The sequence below is a fragment of the Panthera onca genome, chromosome A1, assembly GCF_046562875.1.
Source record: "Panthera onca isolate mPanOnc1 chromosome A1, mPanOnc1 haplotype 2, whole genome shotgun sequence".
Taxonomy (NCBI): domain Eukaryota; kingdom Metazoa; phylum Chordata; class Mammalia; order Carnivora; family Felidae; genus Panthera; species Panthera onca.
Window position 1 is genome coordinate 124,131,391 of NC_138339.1, and position 23,907 is coordinate 124,155,297.

Here is a 23,907-nt window from a genome sequence, read left to right on the forward strand (position 1 = left end):
GGTGATAGTAACAGAAGCAGTATCCGTTGGACCCGCCTACATTTTAAAGAATTCGGACAGCTCAAGTTTCAGATACTGATGAAGACATCCAAGTGGAGAGTTCAAGAGTCAAGTTCTGAGAGAAGTTAGCATTTGGTATTTAAAGCCAGGAGCATGGTTAAGATCAGAAAAAGCAGAGCCAGAGAGAGAAGCAGCCCAGCTCCTGAGCCCTGGGACTGCACAACTTTGAACAACGAGGAGGAGGAGGAGCCGGTAAGGAGGACAAGACCAAAGTCAGGTGTTCTAGAAGTCAAGTGAGGGGCGGGTGGGCGGAAGTGTCCACCTGGCCCACTTATATGGTGACATTGATGAGACAAAGAGCCACTGCATCTGGTGGTGGAACAGACGGTACCAGAGTGGTGGGGACATAGCTGACTGGAATGGAAGTGAGGAAGAGGACTCGGGGACTGTGTGCTGGGAAGGGACAGGGCAGCTGTTACCACAGTTATAAGCTGGTAGGACATTTCAGAACAGACATGGATGGCTCCAAGGTTTTGACCTTCACCTGAAGCTTGAACAAGGGAGTTCCTAAGGAGGGTGAGTCCTTCCCTAGTGGGCTGGCACAGAAACTACAAGGCCACGCCCACGCACCTCACAGCCCGGAGCCACAGGTAGTTTCCCGTGTTGGGTAACACTCTGCCCTGAGCACAGGGATACCAGGAGGGCTGGGAGCACCACAGATACTGTGGGCAAATCCAAGAGATGTTTAATGTAAAACCCAACTCCTCTGGAAGGCAAAGAAAACAACTTTGGCCTCTCAGACTTGGTTTCATAGTGGACTTTATTGGGAAAAGTTCGTGTAAAAAACATTCAGATTAATAAAATTTAAATAAGACAGTAAAATTATACCTCGTAGCTATAGTAATCGCTGTAGTAATCACAAATAAGGTAAAGTCTAAATTATTGCCTAAGCAAACACTATTTTGTCAGGCTTCTGTTGCAAAGCCCAAGGCAGGAAACACTGCAATTACTAGAAGTGAGCCCAATGATGAATTTGCATTTGAAGCTGAGGAAAGGGGAAAAAAAAAGCATGTTCTGATTAGGGCATCACAACATTCTAGTCTGAAAAAAAGCAACTTTATTAATGTCCTGCAGCAGAGTACATTAGTAATTGTAACCAGGCATTAAAATTCTCATTTCATGTCATAAAGAGAGTAATCAGTTTTCTTCATGATACATTACGTTTTACTGAGCTTCATGTGGCTTGTCCCTCCAAGACCTTTCTGGGAACGTTCCTTCTCCTGGCACACCTTCCTAAGATGCCCAGGGTAGTTTACACTGGAACATGTCTGGTCATGTGCTACCAGCCAACCCCACTCCTTGCGCCCCCCCGGAACCCAGGACTTGGTGGAGGCCCCCTCACTGAACCCAGGTTGACTCCAATACGGCATCTCAAACCCCAATGCCACACTGAGAACTCAGTCAAGAATATCACTAACAAGTTAATGTGAGTTTCTCTTTGGTTATGGAATTTTTATTTTTATTTAACCTTATAAAAATATAGCTAGAAATAAGCTCCTGAATTCCAAAAGTATTTTTAACCAATTTAAACACAAGTATGTCCTTGCCAAAAATTCACCACCTGGCCAGGTTTAAAATCTGCCTATTTCTCTGTGGAATCTAACATCAGTGTTCTATTTAGCAAATACATTTGAGTGAAGAGCTGTGACTGATCTTTAGAAGCCCCAAAGAGTGGGGGCAGCTGGGCAGGGTGGCCCTAGATGCTGTCCATGGCTTTGAACTCGCTGAGGGCCTGTACAGGGTTCACATGCTTCTTCTGAGATGCCCGTTTAATCTTGGTTTGTGTCTCATCCTGTTTCTCTCTCTTCACCAAGGGTTTTTTCTCAGGTGCCTTCATCTTCCACGAAACAGCTGGAAGGTTGAGGGAAGCCATACCCTGAGACTTCTGGTATTTGGTGGAGGCCACATAGGATGCCTTCACCGTCTGCACTACCGCGTTCATCAAGTTCTTGGCAGCCTGGATCAGGGACATGGCGCTGTCCACCTAAGAGGCACAGACGGGGCGGTGAGGAACACAAGTGTGACCTTCAGCCCCGTGTGCACCAGGGGCCTAGGCAATAGCCGTGTTCCTGATTAGCTCTCCCAGTGGCTACTGACCTTACCCAAAAAACCTGAAAATACATAGGTTTCAGCCATTTAGAAGTAAAGGGAGTAGAATCAAAAAACATAAGGCACCATCCTCCCCTTTCAACAAATCTTTATTCACTCTAGGAAGCTGGAGGAAGATGGTCTCTTTCTAACTGACTGCAGAGCTGTAACCACCAGCACTGACGAGGATGCTTTTTCAGTCATGATCCGGGGCATTTCCTCTCTCAATATGGATATAAGCTCCCCACACGCGGGGGCACCAATATGCCCCACATACAAAGTAGTTCTTTGAAAATGAAATCCCAGCAGATTAGCAGAAGCTACAGGGAATCTATGGAGCCCAGCATGTCAAGCAAGACATCCTCTTTGCCCTGCCCAATGTGACAAGGGGTCCAGAACTGTGGCAGGGGAACAGACAAGGGGAAGAGATAATACTCAAGTGAGAAGGGTGGAGGAAGTCTAAGAAAGCATATCTATATAATCTTGGCATTTTTGAACAGGTTCAATTCCTCTCTGGGGGAAGAACAGCAAGGAAGGTAAAAATACTTTATCCCAGCAAGAGGCCAGCCCTGTAATGGCTCCCAGCCGTCACCAACTGCGCCATGCCTAACAGCACTGCAGTTCAGCAGGGCACTGCCACCATGGGCTCCACCACAACACACTTTCCCAGTTGCTGGGCAGCTAAGGAGTGTGTGTGGACAGGAGGCTACTTTCATTTTGGAAAAAGGCCAGCATATTACCAACAATCACTTCGTTCCATGGATAAAACTTACCCCAGAGACAACGAGTTCCCCACCGAGATTCTGCACCTCAGCCTTGACTTTGCTGCAGATGTTGAGCTGGTGGCAGTAGAGGGCGATACGCTGCAGGTAGGCCAGCAAGTCCTGCTTGCAGGCTGAGTCGGGGCACTGAAGGAAGAGCAACAGGTTCAGCCCTGAGAGTTCCAGGCCCTAACACATCCCACCCCCAGGTGCCACCGACATGACGCCTCTCTCCTTGCTGGAGTAAAGGGCAAGAGACATGAGTTATCCAGCCCTAAACTGCTCTCTGCAGGGTCCATGCCCCTCAAGGTGAGAAAAAAACCTCAGCAAGCAAAAGCCTGGTTCTGGAGACAAGAGTGCTTGGAGCTACATAATAACCATCTGAATAGCTCTTCTGCTAGGTGCACTTTATGTGGTCAAAACTGTGATGAAAACTATAAACATCTGATAAAAGGAAATGTTCACTTGAGGCAAAGATGGAGGATGAGTAAACCAAAGTGAGAAAAAGAATACCTGGGGATGGTGATGTCTTGACCAGTCACAGAGAAACTCAAGGGCAGCCCAATTCCTGTCTTGCTGCCTAAGCTCAGGGTGACTTTAGGAGGTTTCATCCCAACATTGAAATAGAGCACCTCTCTCAAGTGTTTATGGCAAATGCTTCCCTCCTGTGAGGCTGGAGTGCAGTCAGCAGGTGGTATAAAATAGGCCTACGGACCATGCTGGAGCTTCTGCATTTTCTTCTAAGAAGCTACTGAGGAAGCACAGAGCCATATCTGATCTGCACGTTAAGATGATGCTACAAAAAGATGGTGTTGGTGGCTGTGTGCAGAAGGGAGTGGATGGCAGCATCGGTGGGGACAGGCCACGGCAGTCCAGATATAGGCCGTGGAGGTTTGGGCTGAACTGGTGGTTGCAGAAAGGAAAACACTGGATGTTGTCACAATTAAGTGTGGCCAGGAGAAGCACCAGGGCTTAGTCCTGGATTTCATGAAAGAGGTGAGTCAAAAATGGCTTCTAAATCTTTGGCTTGGGTGGTGAGGAACCACTACCATTCATCCTATAGCCTAGATGCTTCAAGGAAAGTGGCTGATGAGGGGTGGGGAGGCGGATCTGGATCTGTGGAGAAAAACTATAATGTGCAAACACGGTCCCCAATGGTAAACTTAGAGCATCCAGGGAAATGTGCTGTAAATGAGGAAATAGGAACCACATTTTCTGACAAAGGAAAAGAGACGAAGGCTCAGTGGTTAAGAACAAGCAGTGCACCCAATGTTTACAGCAGCATTTTCAACAACAGCCAAAGTATGGAAAGAGCCTAAATGTCCATCAATGGGTGAATGGATAAAGAAGATGTGGTATATATATACAATGGAGTATGACTCGGCAATCAAAAAGAAAGAAATCTTACCATTTGCAACTACGTGGATGGAACTGGAGGGTATTATTATGCTAAGTGAAATTAGAGAAAGACAAAATTCCTATAACTTCACTCAAATGAGAACTTTAAGAGACAAAACATGAACATAAGGGAAAGGAAACAAAAATAATATACAAATAGGGAGGGGAGCAAAACAGAGGAGACTCATAAATATGGAGAGCAAACTGGGGGTTACTAGAGGAGTTGTGGGAGGGGGGATGGGCTAAATGGGTAAGGGGCATTAAGGAATCTACTCCTGAAATCACTGTTGCACTATATGCTAATTTGGATGTAAATTTAAAAGAAAGAAAGAAAGAAAGAAAGAACGAACGAACAAGCAGTGCAGAAGTCTATCTAGGCTCATTCAGTGTGTGAGGATCCACAGAAGCAGCTCTTGCCCCGAGCTGAAGGTCTGCAGGAAAAGAGAGAAGCAATAGCATTGCACAGTAATGACTGGCAGGACACACACATCTGCTCCAAAGAGGTGCTCTAATGCAAGTTGGTCCTGCCTGCCTGCTAAGACATAGCAAAGAAGAAAGAGGAATTCAGATATCCTTAAAAATCTATGTTGGTATTAACCAAGCAGGTTGACGAGTTAAGAACAGTTTTAGAGAGGAGCAGAGTGCTGTGTTCCAAGAAAAATCTTGTCGTCACCACCTTGGGATGGACCTGGCTGGGCTCCCTCAGTCCCGTGATGAATTCAGGAACCCAAGAAGCAAGCCTGTCACTCACATGGTCTGCAATGGTTCTGCCGAGCTTATCCATCCTGGATCCCGCCTCAGCAATTTTCTTGGCGGCACTGATCACATCTGATGTATTTTTGAGCGGTCCTTTACCTCTGACAAAAAAGCATAAGGATCATTGTATGTAGCTGAAGATGAACAGAAAAGTTAAGATTTTCTGCAAGTAGCCTAGTGCTCCCCTCCGTGCAATTGGTGGGAGGCGGGCACGGCTCACCGGGTGAAGTCCGTCATCTCCATCATGATCATGCACATCTGCTTGGCCAGCACGATGATGTCATTACCACTGTCGTCCCATTTGGACACTTCAGCATCCAGCTTGCTCTTTTCTTCCTGGAAGCTGGCCACCTGTTCTGCAATCTTTGCTTTTTGCTCCTGGGGAAGCTGAGCCATGATCGCCTGAAATCAGAAGCACAGAAAGCTCTTACATAAAGAGAATATGAAGTTCTCACAGTGCATTAGCCACAAATATTTCTACCAAGCAATCTATGACACAGGTAGGATAATACTTTAATAGGTTTCATTTTGCCTAAAGGTCCATTTCTTCTTATTTTGAGAAGTTTACAGCAGCCTGAATTTCCGACCCACTTTTAAGTTTTTGTGTGGAGGAAAACACAGTGTGAGGGATTAGAAGGCTAATAGGGAAGGTTGAAGATCACACCTGTATAGGAACAGAACCTGCTTAACTTAATTCTTTAGAATTTTATCCTCTGCCTGCTGCCATGGGGAGAGGACTTAAGAGAAGGGGCTGATGCATGGAGCCCTTTGCCTTGTGGGTCCTGACTGGGCATTTCCGGTGCTGCTACTTTTAGTTACTTGACATGGCATTTAAACTTTATCAAAGCAGCACCTGGAGGCCTGGTGCCCACCTCAAGGTCCACAGACTCCTAAGCCTTGGGCTTCTCCCCACTCAGCTTCCCCAAGTGCTCATGATGGAGTGGGGCCCAAAGCAAGGATGCATTCGCTGTTCAAAATAATTTCTAAGGAGGGGAAAAAGACTCCATAGAAATATTTCTTGGCATCCTCCCAAAAACATAAATGCTATTGAGTGAAGATTTAATGACTCAAATGAATGCAATGGCTCTGAATGATTTTCTTGAATGTACCACTGTTGTTTTTTTTTAACCCATGAATAATTAAATCGTTTATACCCATGGTAGCATTGATATGGGCAAAGACAGCAACCTTTTTCGAATTTCACAATCCTTTTTAACAAACATTACATTGACTGGATCTAGGGCTTTCCTGATGCAGGGCTCTGTCATAAACCAAAGCCCCAGGGCACAGCTGAGGCACAGTGCCATGTTCCTCTCTGCTCCCAGCTGAGAAGACATTCTGGAGGAACCTATATCTGACTAGCATGTGCCACAACTTAGGTTAACTTGAGTCCTGCTGCCAGAGAAAGAGTGGGAAAATGGTGTTCTCAAAATCGAGTGTTTTCCTGGAAGAGAAAAAGCCGAGTTCCCAGAGGGACAGGGAAAGCAAGTCAAACTTGTCCCTTACCCGGGCACTCTGGCCAGCAATCAGTTGATCATCTTCTGTCTGGACACTTGTCCTACTTCTGACATCAAAGTCTTCTGTCTCGAAGTCAGAGTCATCCAGTTCCTCAGGGGTCTACCATCAACACAGAAAGTACAAGTCAGACACAACCCTGGGCCTTTGGCCTTCAGCTATTCCAAGCCTCTGGGCCCAATGTATGAACACCCAGAATTCTGGATTTTCATGTGCCATGTTCCAGTGATGTAGTTAAAATCATTCTTTGTCCAAGACCCTGGCCTCACTAATGCACATGTGGGGTGTCTGGTCCAACAATCATCAGGTGAAGGTACCACATCCACAATTCCCAAAGAGTCTAGGGCTTTCTTTATGGGAGGTTAGGGCTTCAACTTTCACCAGAGTCAGGACTCTCTTTGACATAATGTACTCCTCTAACACTTGTATCCTAACACAAAGGTGAGAATTATCTTGGGTAGAAAAGGTACCGTAGTGAAAAGAGAAGTACCAAACATTAGCAGATTCTTCTAACCTCATTTTATGACAAAAAGAAAATTAATGAATTAACTCATGCTAGGCTTTCTCTTAGGATACTGCTTTGAGGAGTACAAATAGGCAATGTATTTTTATGGTTTTTTTGTTTGACTTTGATCAAAGCAAAAAGAATATGGCAGGTGAGGTCTGAGTATACACCAAAGGTCCTGAATACCAGTCCCAGCTCTTTGCTTTAATTATGGAATAAAATTCTTATTTTGCACAACCTCCAGCCTCTGATGATTAGCTGACTTGAAACATAATGTTGTCTTCTGGAAGTTATCAGTAACAGGGCAGCAGGCATAACAGCTGGGGTTGGCTCTTGGCCCAGCTGGCCGGCCTGTGACAGGAGGGCACTGAGGGGAGTCCCTCATCTGCACCAGGACCTAATCCAAGCCCAGCCCAAGGACTCGCTGTGAGGCTTAAAAGAGAGGATGGGTGAGGAAGCATCTGGCCCGGCCAAAACTATCTTGGGTTTGTACACATGCAGAGGCTGAGCCTTTCCCTCAATGGGATGAGGTAAGGACAGCGGCGGTCACCCCAGGCACCAGCAAGCTGGAAGGAACACATGAATGCAAGATCCTAGAGTTTCTCTGACTTGGCAGTGTGAAACAGTACACCACCCTGGGCTATTTAGAATGGCCTGTGAAGGAGCGTTCTCCAAGGAAGGCCTCCTGATAAGATCTCTGCTTCTGTTCCACCCTGGCTAGTCCATCACAGACCAAAGAACTATTCTTGCCAAGAAAACCAAATACATTCTATTCTTTCACTCTGAGTATGTGTGTGCCAAGTACTGTTCTGGGCCTTGGAGATACAAAATGACTAACACAAAGATCCCTGCTCTTGCATATATTCTAAGGGGAGAAATGACAATAAACAAAATGAGAAGGTGAATTTTATGAGACATCAGAAAGCGATCAGTGATACAAATCAATAAAGCAGTGAGGATTGTAATTTCATATGGGTGGTCAGGAAAGGTTTCCTAAGAAGGTGACATGTGAACAGGGAGCATGGGAGGTACCTGGGGGAGGAGTGTCCTGGCAGGAGGGAGTCACCACAACCAAGGCCCAGAGGCAGGAGCTCACCTGGGGAATCAGATGAGCAAGGAGGTCATGGCAGAAGAACTGGGCTCACTGCCCTCAGGTTATAGGATCAACTACAGCCCCAGAAGAACAGCAGCAGATGAAATTCTAGAAGGCCTTGTGGGCTAGTGTAAGGGCTGATGCCAGCCAATGCCAGCCAAAGCCAGCCCGTGGAGGGTGCTGAGCAGTGGATAACATGACCTAACTGAAACTTGAAAGGATCACTTCGGCTGCTCTGTGGAGAGTGAAACTAGGCTTCAAGGGATGAGAATAGGGAGGCAGGTACATGAATCCAGGTAAGAGATGCTAGTGGCCAGGACCAGAGTGGGAGCAGTGCTCAGATGCTCTATTGATTGTGAAGGTAGATGAGATGTGGGAATTGAGACAAAAAGAGGAATCAAGGGCAAATCTGAGGTTTGGGCCTCAGCAAGTGGAAGGTAGGTTGCCATCTACTAACCCATGAAGACTGGGTGGAGGAGGGTCAGGGTAAAAGATTAGCAGATGCCTGTTAGGTAATCAAGTGGCCAGAGAGAGCAGGCAAAGTGGAAGGTTGTGTGTGGAGCTCAGGACAGTCACCCTGGATGTTTTTCCCAAGGGAATGAGGACTGTGTGAGAAGAGAAGAAGCCGACAGCTTTGCTACCAGACATGCCACTGGTAAGGAGCTGAAGAGACGAGGACAAAGCAGACTAAGGAGGAGGAGGACGGATGGGAGAAATGCCAGTGTGCTGTATGCTGTACATGGGCAGAGACTTGGCAGAGGGCAGGCGGGACGTCCAGACCACCTCCACACCCTAAAGAAACAGCCCCAGGCCCCATGGGAGGGGGGGAGGCGAGCAGGAAGGTCTGAAACATTCTCGGATGCTAGGGTTGTGGGGCAATGCTGCCTGGTTCTGGGACCACAGTAGGGGCAGCTGCCCTATTCTACAATCAGGCTTAGCAGATGGCGGATTTCAAGAGAAGAGGATTGTGCAAAGCCATATAAGGAAGTGAATGGGGCAAAAGAGAGTCTACTAACTAACCAGAGATGCAAAAAGCTAGAAAAGGAACAAAGCAAAGACAGGCGTGGTTGGGTAAGGGTGACAGGTGAGGAAGACTCAGAGGACTGTCACATTCTGGACAGTGGGGGCTGCAGAGAAGGACACTGGACGCTGGAAATGACAAAGACCAGGTGTGACTATGGAAGGCAAGCTGAGGTAGGAGGAGGACAAGACACAAGACTGAGAGGCTTGGGGGATGGAAGGATGATTCTTGAATTCAAATAGGAATGGAGTCCAAGTGCACAGCAGTAAGCCAGGGCCTGCAGTGTAGCTGCCTCGCAGGCCTCAGTTGTGCCCTGGCTCTAGCACACGCGGCTGTGTACGCCTCTGCCAGGGCTGTGGCCATCCTGGTGCCCAGCACAGCTACCCCACTGCCAGGCCCTGTGCTGGGCACACTATCTACATTATAGCTAATTAAAACCATCAACCACTAGCACCTCTGTTTTAAGAGAAGATAAGAGAGGAGGCACCTGTTCACAGACACAGCTCTAGAAGAGGAGTCTTAGGAGGCCTGCCTGCTCTAAGGACCTGCTCTCCCCCAACAGGACTCTAGGATCTGCATGCATTTCCTGGCATGTACGCAGTTTTTGTCACACTTTAAGCCCCAAAAGCATTAACCTCAGACACCCAATGACTCCTTTTTATCATTAATGTTCTTTTTATTTCTAGCTGTCTGTCAGTGTGGAAAAGAGCTCTGGAATAATAGGGCTATGTTCATTACTAGTGGTTTATGTGACCTGGGATCCCTTCACAGCACTGAGACAGAGCTGCTGGGTTTAACCTGTTATTCAACCAGGCCAGGATTCTTCTTGAGCACAGGGATGAAGGGATGGAGAAAGCAAGAAGAACCAATTCCCTGCCCCCAACCTCCAACACATCCAGGGGACCTGGGACCTGTAGGAACAGCCAGCAGCCAACCAGGAAATCCAAGAACATTTATCTTTCCTCCTTACCCAGAGGTACAGTCTTGCCCAAGTATTTCTACACTGCATACGAACTGGGTCCAGCCTGATGCAACTGCCTTAGAAATGGCCTCTGTTTCCAGCTGACGGTCTGACTAGGTTCTACAGGATGCCAAACTGAGAGGATAAAAAAAAAAAAAATGGGACAGAATCCCTGCCTAGCTTGAAGGGCTGGACGAGCAAACCATGTAAATGACACTCCCCTGACCCCACTACACTGACAACACGGCACAATAGCCATGTATGCAGCAGGCAGGCTGGGCAGCTAGAGGAGGGCCCGGCCCAGGCCTGGGGGACCCCCAGGTGGCCTGGTGAGAATTATCCCTGCTCTCAGCTTCCAGAGCAATATGTTCATACTCCTAACAGCATGTGAGGGATCAATCGCTAGGGAAATTGCGAGGGAAAGATAGCTGTGAGACCTGGCACCAGCCCCTGGGCTGTATTACAGAGGGGTTAGTAGTTTCTCAAGGGTCTGCCATAGGCACTCCTCCTTAGCCTCAACACACTGGGGCCCCAGGAGCCTCCTGCCTCCCTGCCACCCCTTCGAGGAGAGAGAACGTATTCTATGTGAACAGTAACTTCAACTTGCATTAAAGAAATACTCCGTTCTCTGCAAATAACCGAAAAGCCTTTATTCTGTGTAGTATCCCTCTAACTTACCAGAAGCCTCCTATGTGTGGTAGCTGTTTGCCTGAAACTAAATCATCAAAGCCAGTTCACACTAGCTCCCCTTCTTGGCCCAAGTTTGGGCTCTAACTTGCGAGTAAAAGTCATTTTAGACAACATAATTAAATATATCTCATTCTAACAGCTTTTAGATTCATGGTTTTAATATACTGCCACCGCATCTGCTGAGTTCCAGAATGATGCATTGCTCAAGTTTAGCAAATGATAAGAAAGAAGCTGTTAAAATGTCTGAAATGCAGTTACTCACCCTTATCATCAACACCGCTTTCCTGATGTCCCGGATGCCATCGTACACTAGGCGGGAGGCATCAATAAACTCATTCTCATCCATGGGCTGGGCAGGGTCCGAGCTGAGGGCTTCCACAGCTGCCTCTACTTGCTCAGTAAAACGTGGCATGACTGTGGAGAAAGAGGCAGGGCAGATCCTGCTAGGCCAGCAGACATGATCATTCTACCAGCCCTCCCTCAATCCCTCAGTCAGACAGGAGGAGATGAGGTATATGATGAAGAGCATCTGCCTCTACCTATGTGAGGAGTATTTACAGTTGAAATAAATTAAATGCTATATTTTACCAAGACTCAAATCATCTTTGTCTCTAACCAGATTTTGCAATACAGGATTTGGATGGGTGAGCAACTGAAGTGAGATAAACAGGAGGCCTCGCTTAAAACTAAGACTCTCCTTAATTTGGTATTTATCCACTAACAAGAGACTTTACTCAAAAATTCACCTTAAATAGTGTGTTCAGAATTATTCCCATCATTAGCTGTGGGACACATGAAGGAAAGGGGTTTTCAAGGCCTTAATTTGGTTGATCAACTTCTCAAGGTCTGATGTCCAACCCAGACATGTTGTGTGAAGACCTGATCTACATCCTGATCTCATCCTTCCTAACCACAGGGCCTGAACTCCCAGGATGGCCCGGCCCACCCATCTGTGTGTGGGGAGCACTGGAAGGGAGGAAGTCCCCGAACCTGTGTTGGAGAGCAGCTTGGTGGCTTCCAGGACTTTCTCTGTGTAGACCCCTGGCTCATAGTTGTCCATCTCTGAGGTGACTACATGGATGACCCTAGCAGCCCGGCCTCGAATCGCACCAGCTGTGCGGTCCAGCCCATCCACATCTTTCTCTTGGAGAGCAATGACACATTTGTTCACATCTTCCAAAATGTGATTTTCTGAAGAACAAACAAAAGGCTGAATGAGGGAGAAGGCATTCCACTAGAAGGGGAAAATTTTAAGTTGGCACCTATCGTTCACTGAGTGCTCATTTTGTGCCAGCTGCAGTGCCAAAGCGTTTCATGTATCATTTCACTGAACAGACCAGACTAACCACTGGATTAAAACTGTCCCACAGAAACTCAAACTGTAATCACCTCCAAGAATAACAATCTGCATTCCAGGTTTATAGAAAGAGGGAGAGACAGAGGTCAAATGAGATTTTTAAGGCACAGGTGTTTTGCAAACCAGGCAGAAAATTCAGATTATAGAAATCTACTAACTTCTCTTTAAATAATTTCACTGACCTAATGTCCCAAAACAAAGTCTAAAACAGAGGGAGGGGTTCACGATAAGTCTCATTCCTTCCATTCTCTTGCCCCTCCCTCAGTAGATGCCAATGTATTCAGACCATCTCCCAAGAAGCCAGGACAGCCCTGGGATAGAAGGCGCTGGAAAGGAGACTGAAGCCTCCTCTGGAGGGCATAGAGGAAGCCCATCTAAAGCAAAACATTTAGTAACCCTCTCATGGGTGCAGGGGGTACCTTGCTGTGGTATTTACAAAAACCCTTGAATCCTGTTAAGCTGACATTTTGAGGACCCACCAAACCTACTTTTCCTCAAAGCAAAATGCTTGACACTGGATACTGGGAACCTCTGAGTTAGCTTTAGCTTCATCTATAATAAAAGCAAAGTGGAAGCAACCAAAATGTCTAAGGACAGTAGGTAATATATTATGGGTACTATACAGCCATTAAAATGGATGAGGTCAATGTGTAAGGGCTAACCCAGAATGGTAAAAGGGGATGTTCTCACCCAGAACTGAAGGGACCACGAGGATATGGCCCAAATGACAGGGCTCCTCAGACTCCGTGAAGTTGGTTGGAGAGTGACATAAAGGAAAGCCACCACGTCATCATCTAGCCATTGCCTCCCAGCTCAGAAAGGAGCTTTCTTCAAGACATGCAAGAACTCATAGAGGATATGCTCACTTAATTAAGCCAAGAGAGTACGAGGTACAATAGGTGAAAGACTAATGGCCCTAGTTCTTCTGGCAGAGCTAGAACAATTAGGGCAAAAGTAATCTAAGAAACATATCTGGTCATTTCTTTGCCAGTCCTGGCCACCTTATGCATCGACATGTCATTATTCTGGACTGCTTCCTGATTTAATCCACTTCCAAAAGCCATTACCCTTCCCTCACAGCCTCTGCTAACATACTCAGTCAAGTTATATATGACAATGTCTGGAAGGGAGGGAACAATAAGCTTGACCTCTTAAGATACTCAAAACTAAGATAGTGGTCATGGTGCTATTTCCTCTCATGTCAAATGGAGGCAGAGGCAAGTGGTACTTAGTAGATCTATCAAAGAACAGTATACCACAATGCACTGCCTTTGTAATTCCCAAGAGACCAGAGACAGGAACTCTGTAAGGGTCTCTGTTCCGAGACTAAAGGTACAGTGGCATAAAATGAAAACAATCACAATGCGAAAGAAATAACCATGTGAAAGAATTAAAAAGACAGTTGGTGAAAACATGTTTCCTATAAAACTAAATGCACCCTTACCATATGATCCAGCAATCACACTCCTTGGTATTTATCCAAAGGAGTTGAAAACCTAAGTCCACATAAAAACATGCACACAGATGTTTACAACAGCTTTGTTCATAACTGCCAAAACTTGGAAACCACCAAGGTGTCCTTCAGTAGGTGAATGGATAAAATGAGGTAAATCCAGACCATGGAATTTTATTCAGCACTAAAAAGCAATGAGCTATCAAACCATGAAAAGACATGGTATACATATTACTAAATGAAAGAAGACAATCTGAAAAGGCTACATACTGTATTATTCCAACTATAGGACATTCTGGAAAAGGCAAAACTATGGAGGTAGTAAAAATATCAGGAGTCAGAGGGGGTAGGAAGAACAGACAGAACATAGAGGATTTTTAGAGCAGTGAATACTTTACATGACACTATTATGATGGATACATCATTAGTTGTAACAAATGTGCCACTACGATGGGACATGCTGATGAGGCTGTGCACGTGTGGGTTTACAGACTGATGGAAAATCTCTGTACGCTTCTCTTAAATTATGCTGTGAACTTAAAATTGCTCTAAAAGTTTTTCTTTCTTTTCTTTAAATAAATTATTTTCAGTGAAAGCCAGAATACAGTGTGAATTCCTATTACAGAAAAGAAAAATGAATTACCACGGTAAAGCAAAGAAAACCCTAATTTTGTGTCTACTAATTCAAAAAGAAGTGGGGACCTGTAGGGTTTCTATCATTGTACTATCAACAGAGAAAACCTATTAAACTTTTTACATAAACAAATTTTAGGAAGGATATTTATTTGAACCATTCATAAGAATGAATGGATGGGGAGCCCATTGGAAGCATCTTTTATATACAAACTTTCTATATAATTAAACTAAACACAGTGGTACTGGGCCTGCACACCATACCAACCTGTGGGTTACGAACTGCTGCTTTTAGGGGTGCCTGGGTGGCTCAGTCGGTTGAGTGTCCGACTTTGGCCCAGGTCATGATCTCGCAGTCCGTGAGTTCGAGCCCCACGTCAGGCTCTGTGCTGACAGCTCAGAGCCTGGACCTGCTTCGGATTCTGTGTCTCCCTCTCTCTCTGCCCCTCCCCAACTCATGCTCTGTCTCTCTCTCTGTGTCAAATATAAACAAACATTTAAAAAAAAAAAAAAAAGAACTGCTGCTTTTGCTGAACCTAAAACATTTTACACTGTATTTTGTTTAAGGAAAGGAAAGCAGCAGGAAGGGAAAGAAAAAGTATCACTAACTAAACTATGAACCAATGTTTTCTTGTATCACTGATTTTAAAACTCATCCTTGTTTCAGGATTGTTAGTATGGGGGAGGAAGCCCATCTTAGAATCAATGAAGCATGACGTTCTTTTTTGTTCATTAAGCAAAATAGCCCAAACTTTCACCAGTGATTTGTTAACCTTCATCTAGACACCTATGTTTTTAAAAATCAATTTAGACTTTCTTGAATTCACACTGGCTTTCTTCCAGTGAACCTAAACCAGGGAAGGGCTTGCTATTCTTTAGCAACAAAGGAAGCCTTCTATTTCAGGAAGCTGACTAAAGTAATAGTGTCTACCGTCACTGAACAGCTGTCTCTAGGAAAGCCCCATCCAGCTGAGGCTACCACATACCCAGGACACAACATCAATCCTGTTCTCTGCACTTGAGCCTTAAGGGAGAAGCGAGGTTCCAGTGAATGTGCACAAACACGAGAGGGTTGGAGGTACCCAGGCTAACTAAAATCTTAAGTTACTTCAGCTTTAATTGAATTTCCAAGGAACCTCAGCATGGGTCCCTTATGGTTAGACACACCAATCTATACCCCGTTAAAGACTCTCAATTGTTAAACAGTCATCACTGGGAGATGCCTCTAACAGGAAAAAAAGTCACATATACAACAGTCTATCTAACAAGGGACCATATTATGGACACTATTATGTTTTTCATTTGAAAACCTTTCTAGGCCTGCATCCACCCATTTGCCTCATTCATGTTAATGGCTGCAAAGTACCTTACTGAATAGATGGAGGGGCCATAATTTACTTATCCAGTCTTCTCTTCAACATTTTGGTTGACATGAACAACTTTGTACAGGTATTTTGGCAAACATTTGTGTACATATCCCTGAAAAAAATTTCTAGCAATAGGATTACTAACTCAAAAGGCATATATATGTTTAAAGTAGATATGCAGTGCCTAATTGGCCTCCAGGAACCAAGCCAACTGGAATTCTCCAGAATGCTGCATCAACTCATACTTCAATTCATGATATGTAACAGGGCCCATTCTGTGTACCCTTTGTTCTGGATATCTTTATTGGTATTAACCTTATGCACACATATGAAATGATAATATTTTAATACTTTATATAGAGGACTTAATCTATAACAGGAAATACTGAGGGCTTGACATTTAACTCTTTACATAGTAGCCATTAAAAAAAAAAAAAAAATCACCATTAAATAATGAGCAAGCCAGGGCAGGGACTTCTCCAAGGTCACACAGCTAGTGGGCAGGGGAGTCAGAAATCAAACCTATCTTCACTACCTTATCTTCAAAGTTTTTTTTGCTCTTCAACACAAAAACAAAAAATTAGATATTGTAATCCTTTTATTTAATGGCCTTCCAATAAGACCAAATTGGGCATGGCGACCCTTAATGAAGAAGAAAAAGTACAAATTACCACTCTTACGTGTTGCCCTAATGTATCTAATGCAATATACTATTTGTTTCCAAGAGCACGTGGTAAAAAATGTAATAAACCCAATTGGAACCACTCTAACCAAACACTTGAATTAAAAGAAAAAAAAGAAGACACTAAAGCTTCCACATGTAAGCAGAATAAATGCACAAGAAAGTAAATTGCACTTCCATGGAAAACGTTTATCAAATACAATTCAAATGAAATTCAAACAGTCTTTATCACTTTGATAAATTTCAAACTCCTGTCCTTAAGGGATCAGTCAATATAAATATACTTGTGGTCTGCTGAATGCGCTCTAGCATCTTAACATCTCCAATATTTACAAGGCACATTGTGAAAAAAGCTTGGTGAAAAGGAGCTCCACTCCCTCTTCCCTGGGATGGCAGGCATGTCCCCCTACTTTCAAATGCCATTGTCTCCGATTTGATCGTAACACAGAGTTTTGTCAAGTTTCCCTTGCCCTGCAGCCTCATGAAATGTTTGGGGGCTTCACCAAATTATACACAAAGTTACCATTAGTTTTTGAGTCACAAATTTAGACAGGGCTTGTGGCAGGTATGAGGGAACTTCTGGAACCAACAGGACAGAATATCCAGCAACAATAGAGATAAAGCAACAAAAAGTCCTCTCAGTCCTATTCCCTAAATAACTTTCCCTTAGAGGGGGTTCTTGGCTAGTGGGCAGGCTTCAGCAAATTTCTAGGCCCCATGAGTTCCAAGAAGGATTTCATGGTAGAAAATCCTTATTGGAAATATTCCTTAAAAACTATCACACTGCCAGAGGTATCAGAATACAGTAGAAAACAACCACTCCAAGGAGTCAAGCACAATCCTTACTTTGCATTTAGTATAGATTTATGAAACCCACCACCCAAAGCTAGACTCTGTGCTGGGCACTTGCCTGGCAGCTCGTCTACTCAAAGCCATGCCTACTTCACAGACAGGACTACTGAAGCACCGGCATGCCAGAGGGCAAGGAGAAACCCGCAGAGGGGGAAGATCAGGATGAGGACAAGACACGACTTACTGTCTAAAGACTATCCATGAATGCTGCAGACTGACACCTCCTCTCCAATCCACGGTGCACAATTAGAGATGCTGTGAACTGTACAAGGGCTAAGGACTGGAGACCAGTAGGGGCCTGCCTAGTTCAAAGTGGCATTCCTTGTGATGACAGCCAGTCACTTCCCTAGCAAGACTGTGTCAGGTGAGATGGTTAGACATCTCTAGTTCCCCATCCTACCATGAAAAGATGCTCAAATTTCCATGGGTGAGGTGGGTGTGTGAAGGTATAAAAGAGTGTGAATGCCAACAACTAACTAGTCAGTTGAGGAGAACTCTGCACAGAAATCTGCTTGTATCCTCCCCTTCATCCCATGCCCCTATAAAGCACAGAAGAATTATGAATATTAATCATTTGATACTAAGCAAACCTGTGACAAAACCTGTAGACCTCTGAATTCACACACTCTGAAAACACCAACACTTCCTGACTCAGAGAACTGTTCTGTATTTTTATTTCCTAAATAGCAACAGTCTAGACTCCTTTCCATCAAGTCAGCCCTTATACTTTCCCACATTTGCATAAAAATTGAACATGCTCACCAGATAAGAGTGTATCTGTTAAAGAATTTAATTTCTCTTTACCATTCTTCTATTTTATGTCATATACCCTAAAGATACTGCCTGGATGCCACTAAATGCTACTGCAGAAGCCTCTTTGTTCTCCAATTTGAAAAATGTTGCATGAGGGACATTTGATTCTATTACATTTTATTTTGCTGTAAGGACTGAAAATCCCTTGAGACCAAGCGTGAGATATATACCCAACCTCATCACAAGAAGCAAGTTTAGGAATGTAGTATCTATCTCCGGAGGGGGGCTTTACATTTAGGTTTCAGAATTTGTTTGCTTAAAAGTGTGCTGTGAAGGTGGAATGTTTTTCTCTAAACCTATGAAAAAGAATAACTCAGTACTTCATTGGGAAAAACAACAGAAGGCCAAGATTTCCCAAAAAAGCCATTGCTGCATTTTTGGCACCAGCAAAGATGTGCTTGCAAATGGGGTTTTCATTTTAAAGTACCGGCACCTGCAATTTGGCAGTCCTGCAGCAGCATGGTTTATCCCCTCTTTTTGCAGTTTATGGATTGCCTGTTCCCCACTCTCTCAACTACATCCAAAGCTACCAACCCCAAGGAGAACAGGCAGAGACAGGAGGACATTGGTATGCAGAACACACTGTAACCTTATATGTATAGGTCATTGCTGGAGGACTGCGCTGTGCATGTACTTAAGCCCCACTTCTCTTTCAAGCTCCATTGACAGACACATCTCCCACATTCCAGCCTGTGGTTCCCTAGGGTGACAGGTAGTTTTAGCCCTACAAGTACCCAGCCGCTGAGTCTGCCCACAGCCACTGGCCTCAGGAGGCCTGGCACCTCCAGAGAGCAAGCATGTAGCTAAGGGCAGCAGAAGCCCTGTTAAATGAAGAATGCATTTATACTTGCTCAATGTGAAGGAGATGGATTGAAATTTATCTGTGTGATAAACAGTGAATTGCAGTTGACAGACATTTTCTATATGAATGCAATTTACTATGTCATTACCAGTTTATGTTTATATAATGAAATCAACTGTTTTTGTGAGGTGAATTACCCAGATTTACTTTTTGCAAGTTCATAATTAAATGGCACTTAAATATTTCCTCTCTGTTTTCTATCCGTGCACCATGCAGACAGAGTCCTTTAAAAAGTAGGCAGTTAAACTATGATCATTTCCGAGGGAGAGAGGAAGAAGCTTTCCAGGAAGGGGGAAAATTTATTTTAAAAAATGAACTAAAGATGATGGTGCTGGAAACCTCTCCTCTAAAGTTTCACAGGCTTACAATAAATAACCACAGCCTCTCACAGGACACAGGTCAATGTTTTTTCTAAATACAATAGCTTCAAGAGAGGTGGATGGTCACGGTGCTGTACAGGTCAACAGATGCAAAATATTACTCTATACAAATGGGAGAAAACTGCCAGCCAGATTTCAAATTCATGCTTCTAAGATCTAGACCAGCCCCACCACAAGGGAAACAACTGCAACCCACCTCCCACTATTTAGGAGCCAGTGGTAGTTTGTTGTTGTTTTTTTTAATTAAAATCAAAACCAGCACAATATTATTGCTAGAATAATTTACTTGCCCAGACTTGGGGGTGTTTTGATTGTCCATTACTGTGACTTAGAAGTTATTATGCACATTCTCACAGGCTTCTCTGGGGAACCAGCTCATTACCTGAGACAGCCAAGAAGTCATCAATGGAAGTAATGTCATCGACAGCATCTGTGAGAACACGGACTTGTTTTTCCCACTGTTCTTTAAAAAGATCCATGTTCTCTTGGGCCAGTTTACTCTGTGGTTTTGCTGCTAAAGCCAATGCAGCATTGATAACCTGCAAAGATATTGAAGTTCATTTTTTACTCTTCCAGAGGCATGAAAAGAAGATAGGTGGGACACTCTGGTCAATACACTGGTGATGGCTTTGTCTCATAGACATTTCACAAGGATCCATGATACCACGTGTTCCACCACAACACTTACGAAGATGAAGAAGTGTTAAACAATAAGTAGCAGATGTGAGGGTAAAAGAAAATACATTGGAAATGCAGATACACAGTAAGACAAACAAATGAAAATATCTCCAACCTCTCCACTCTGTGACAGCAACTTTTGAAAATTTTTGACATTATATTCCAGCCTTTATGCTATACACAATACCCATACACAAGTACATCCCATGACAAAAATATAAAATTCCATGCTACATAAGACTATCTTGTTTCTTCTTCAACATTAACTGTTTCTTATCCCATCTTCTGGATTTACACTGTTATTTTCCTATTACACGATTTCTAGGTTTCATAGAGTTACCCACTATTCTTAATAATTTGATGACGAATGTTTGCTATTTCAGGTTCTGAAGTTTAAAAAGTAATCTGTACAAAAAGCACCTGGCTTGAGATATAATTCACATACCAAAAAATTCACCAATTTAAACCTTACAATTCAGTAATTTTTAGTATATTCACAGTTGTGCAACCATTACCACAAGACCACTTTCATCACTCCAAAACAAACCCCATATACATCAGCAGCCATTCCCCATTTTGCTCATTCCTTAAAACTACCTACTGGGGGGGCGCCTGGGTGGCGCAGTCGGTTAAGCGTCCGACTTCAGCCAGGTCACGATCTCGTGGTCCGTGAGTTCGAGCCCCGCGTCAGGCTCTGGGCTGATGGCTCGGAGCCTGGAGCCTGTTTCCGATTCTGTGTCTCCCTCTCTCTCTGCCCCTCCCCCGTTCATGCTCTGTCTCTCTCTGTCCCAAAAATAAATAAAAAACGTTGAAAAAAAATTTTTTTTAAAAAAAACTACCTACTGGCAACCACTAACTTTACTTTCTTTTTCTGTAGATTTGTCTATCCTGGGTAATTCACATAAATGGAATCATATTAATATGTGGGTTTTGTAACTAGCTTCTTTCACTTGATGTTTTGGAGGTTCTTCCACGCTGGAAAATATGTCAGTCAGTATTTCATTCCTTTCTACTGATAAATAATATGCTATTATACAGATACACAAGATTTTATTTATCCATACATCAGGTGATCAGTTTATTTATCCATACATCAATGAACCATTTCCACTTGTTTGACCATTATGAAAAAAGCTGTTATGAACATTCACATACATGTTTCTGTGTTTTCATTATTTTTGGGTCCATCAGCAGGAGTGGAATAGCTGGGTCGTATGTTTAACTTTAGACAAACTGCCAGACTTGTTTTCCAAAGCAGTTGCACAATTTTACATTTTCACCAGAATGTATGAAGGTTCCAATCTTCACTAACACTTGTTCTTTTCTTTTTTTTTCTCTCTTTTCTTTTTAATGATAGCCATCCTAGTGGGTGCGAAGTGCTATCTCATTGTGGTTTAATTTGCTTTTCTCTGATGGTGCATGATATTACACATCTTTTCCTATGCTTATTGACCATTAGCACAGATTCTTTGGAGAAATACCTACTCAATCCTTTGCTGTTTTCACTCAATGAGTAAATAATGAAATCGAACTGAGAGGATAATTACTAACATTTCTAGGTCCACCATCCTTATGGGTTATCAAAAATAAATATACTTATGATAATGCAACTTGGAAGGGAAGCAACGACAAGAGAAAACTGGTGGTGATGGAATCGAGGTCTGGATGAAGCAGAAAAATACTTACCACAGAAGCATTTGGCATGCAAAGCTGAAGACAGGATTTGGGACACATTTTTTTTAGGTGACACAGGGACCACATGCCTATAGGTCTTAATTCCCAATATACTGCAGCAGTATTCAAGAATTTTATTCAATGCAGTCAACAAAGACTTGTAAACAAACTGAAGAATCACACCTACTAGACTGACGCAGCTGTTCCTCTTCCCTCCTAAACAACTCGAACTGACAGACCAACAAGATTATAAACTACAGACTCATAGGCATAAGGGACTGGGCCAGCTTATTATTAACAGCCCGTTTATAAAAGCATATGGGTTTGGACAATCAATTATTGTAAGAAGAGCTATCCCACCATCTTTCCATGTGTTATACTGTGGTCTTCCATATTTTCATCATTTCAAGACTTGTTCTTTGCCTCTCTTCCTTCTTGCCATTCACTTCCCACCAGGTGATTCACCACTGTGGACTACTCTCTTCACTACTTAACTCACTGATTCACCAATGCACCAATGAATCAGAGCAGAGCTAGACTGTATAAGAATACTTGGCTGAAAAAAATGTTTCCTAAGATAGCCAAGTAAACACGGGCAGGGAATTAATTATATGTTTTAAATACGAAGATAATTCCTCTATTACAAAAAGAAAATTGCTCTCTTTGTTCTATAATATATCTTATCTCATACAGTATAATGGAGAAAAAGCACCTTACCTAAGGTTAACTTTCTCATTTTCATTACAAACTATTTACAAAGGACACTTGATAAATTAAATACTCATTTCTGATGACTCTGACTCTGAGTAAATTAGAAAGATTCTGAACATACTACTTTAAATAATCATCAAACATTATACTTTGTGGTGAAAACTAGAATCATTTACCTTAAAAAATAGATGTTATTAATGTTATACTTACTGTTACCATTAGTTAAACAATAATATAATGATCTTTCTAGCCAATGAAATCAAATGGGAAATAGAAATAAAAGAAAAAGCTGTTAGAAAGGAGACCACCAAATGACTTTTCAATACAGATGATCTGTTTATCTAGGAAACTGAAGAGAGTCACCCCCAAAAAATTTAGTATTATAAAGAGTTCATTAAGGAAGCTACAGACAATATAAATATATATTAAAAAATCAATTTTTTATATACTAGAAAAAAGAAAGTAAAATGAAAGGAATGTCAAATCTTTATGAAAGCAATTAACGGGAAATAAAGGGGACTAGATCTCTGAAGAAACCCACAGTATTAAAGTAACAGTAAGTGATTTAACTTTTCTGAGGAATATTACAAAAACTTAAATAAACAAACATATTCCATGTTTAGGCATAGGAAGACTGACCTACTTACTCACAAATTAATCTGGAACAATAAACAGCTAGGAATAGCTAAAAAACCTTGGAGAAAGAGAGCAAGAGTAATGGAAGAGAGGTAATTAAAATGTAATACAAAGCTAAAGTAATTACAATAGAATCATCTAAAAATAGACGCTGTCATAGTGAATGAAAAAAGTTAACATCACATACAAGGAGGGATTAACAGTACATTGGTTTTGTATTTGATGGTCTATCTGGAGAAAAATAAAGTTAAACCCTCACTTCATGCTTATATTTAAAAGCTAACAAAGCTAAAGAATCTATTTATGGGGGCACCTGGGTGGCTCAGTCAGTTAAGCCTCTGACTTCGGCTGAGGTCATGATCTCATGGTTTGCGAGTTCAAGCCCCACATCGGGCTCTGTGCTGACAGCTCAGAGCCTGGAGCCTGCTTGGATTCTGTGTCTCCCTTTCTCTCTGCCCCGCCCCCGCTCACGCTCTCTTTCTCTCAAAAATGAATAAACATCTAAAACATTTAAAAACATCTATTTATGTTTTTAGGGGGAAAATTATGTTCTAGGGGAAAAAATTTACTCTCACAAATCAAAAGAAATAAAAATTAATGGGAGTTAATATTTTTTCTCATTAAATTAGCAAAAAGCCCCACATGAGGCACTATCACCATGTTGAAAACCTCTAGAACAACGTTGAATAGGACATCCTTGTCTTGTTTTTGATTGTCTGGTGAAAGGACTCAGCCTGTTCCCGTTAATATTACGTTTCACCTGGTATGATGTTACCAGGCTGAGCAAATTCTCTTATGTTCCTGGTTTACAAAGTGTTTTTTGTCAGGCCTAGAGGTTAGATTTTCTCGAAGACTTTTTGTTTAATTTCTACTGCTCTGGCTATTTCTTCTGTCTTCTTTGCTGCCTTGTCTTCTTCGACATCAAAGAATTTCAGAGTTCCTCAAGGTTTATTTCTATGCT

General features: G+C 43.0%; 1 protein-coding gene across 2 annotated transcripts in view; it reads right to left on the reverse strand.

Moving 5' to 3' along the window:
- Window positions 1-802: 802 nt before the first annotated feature.
- Window positions 803-23,907, reverse strand: part of CTNNA1 (catenin alpha 1) — a 177,086-nt gene continuing 153,981 nt past the window's right edge. For both annotated transcript variants that reach the window (XM_078450571.2, XM_078450572.2), the window contains exons 11-18: window positions 19,630-19,786; window positions 11,839-12,039; window positions 11,111-11,262; window positions 6,570-6,680; window positions 5,284-5,465; window positions 5,059-5,164; window positions 2,922-3,056; window positions 803-2,044 (exon numbers count right to left, since the gene is read on the reverse strand). In XM_078450571.2, the coding sequence (XP_078306697.1) occupies window positions 1,757-2,044; window positions 2,922-3,056; window positions 5,059-5,164; window positions 5,284-5,465; window positions 6,570-6,680; window positions 11,111-11,262; window positions 11,839-12,039; window positions 19,630-19,786 (1,332 nt within the window). In that variant the 3' untranslated portion in view covers window positions 803-1,756. The remainder of the gene's footprint in view (window positions 2,045-2,921; window positions 3,057-5,058; window positions 5,165-5,283; window positions 5,466-6,569; window positions 6,681-11,110; window positions 11,263-11,838; window positions 12,040-19,629; window positions 19,787-23,907) is intronic.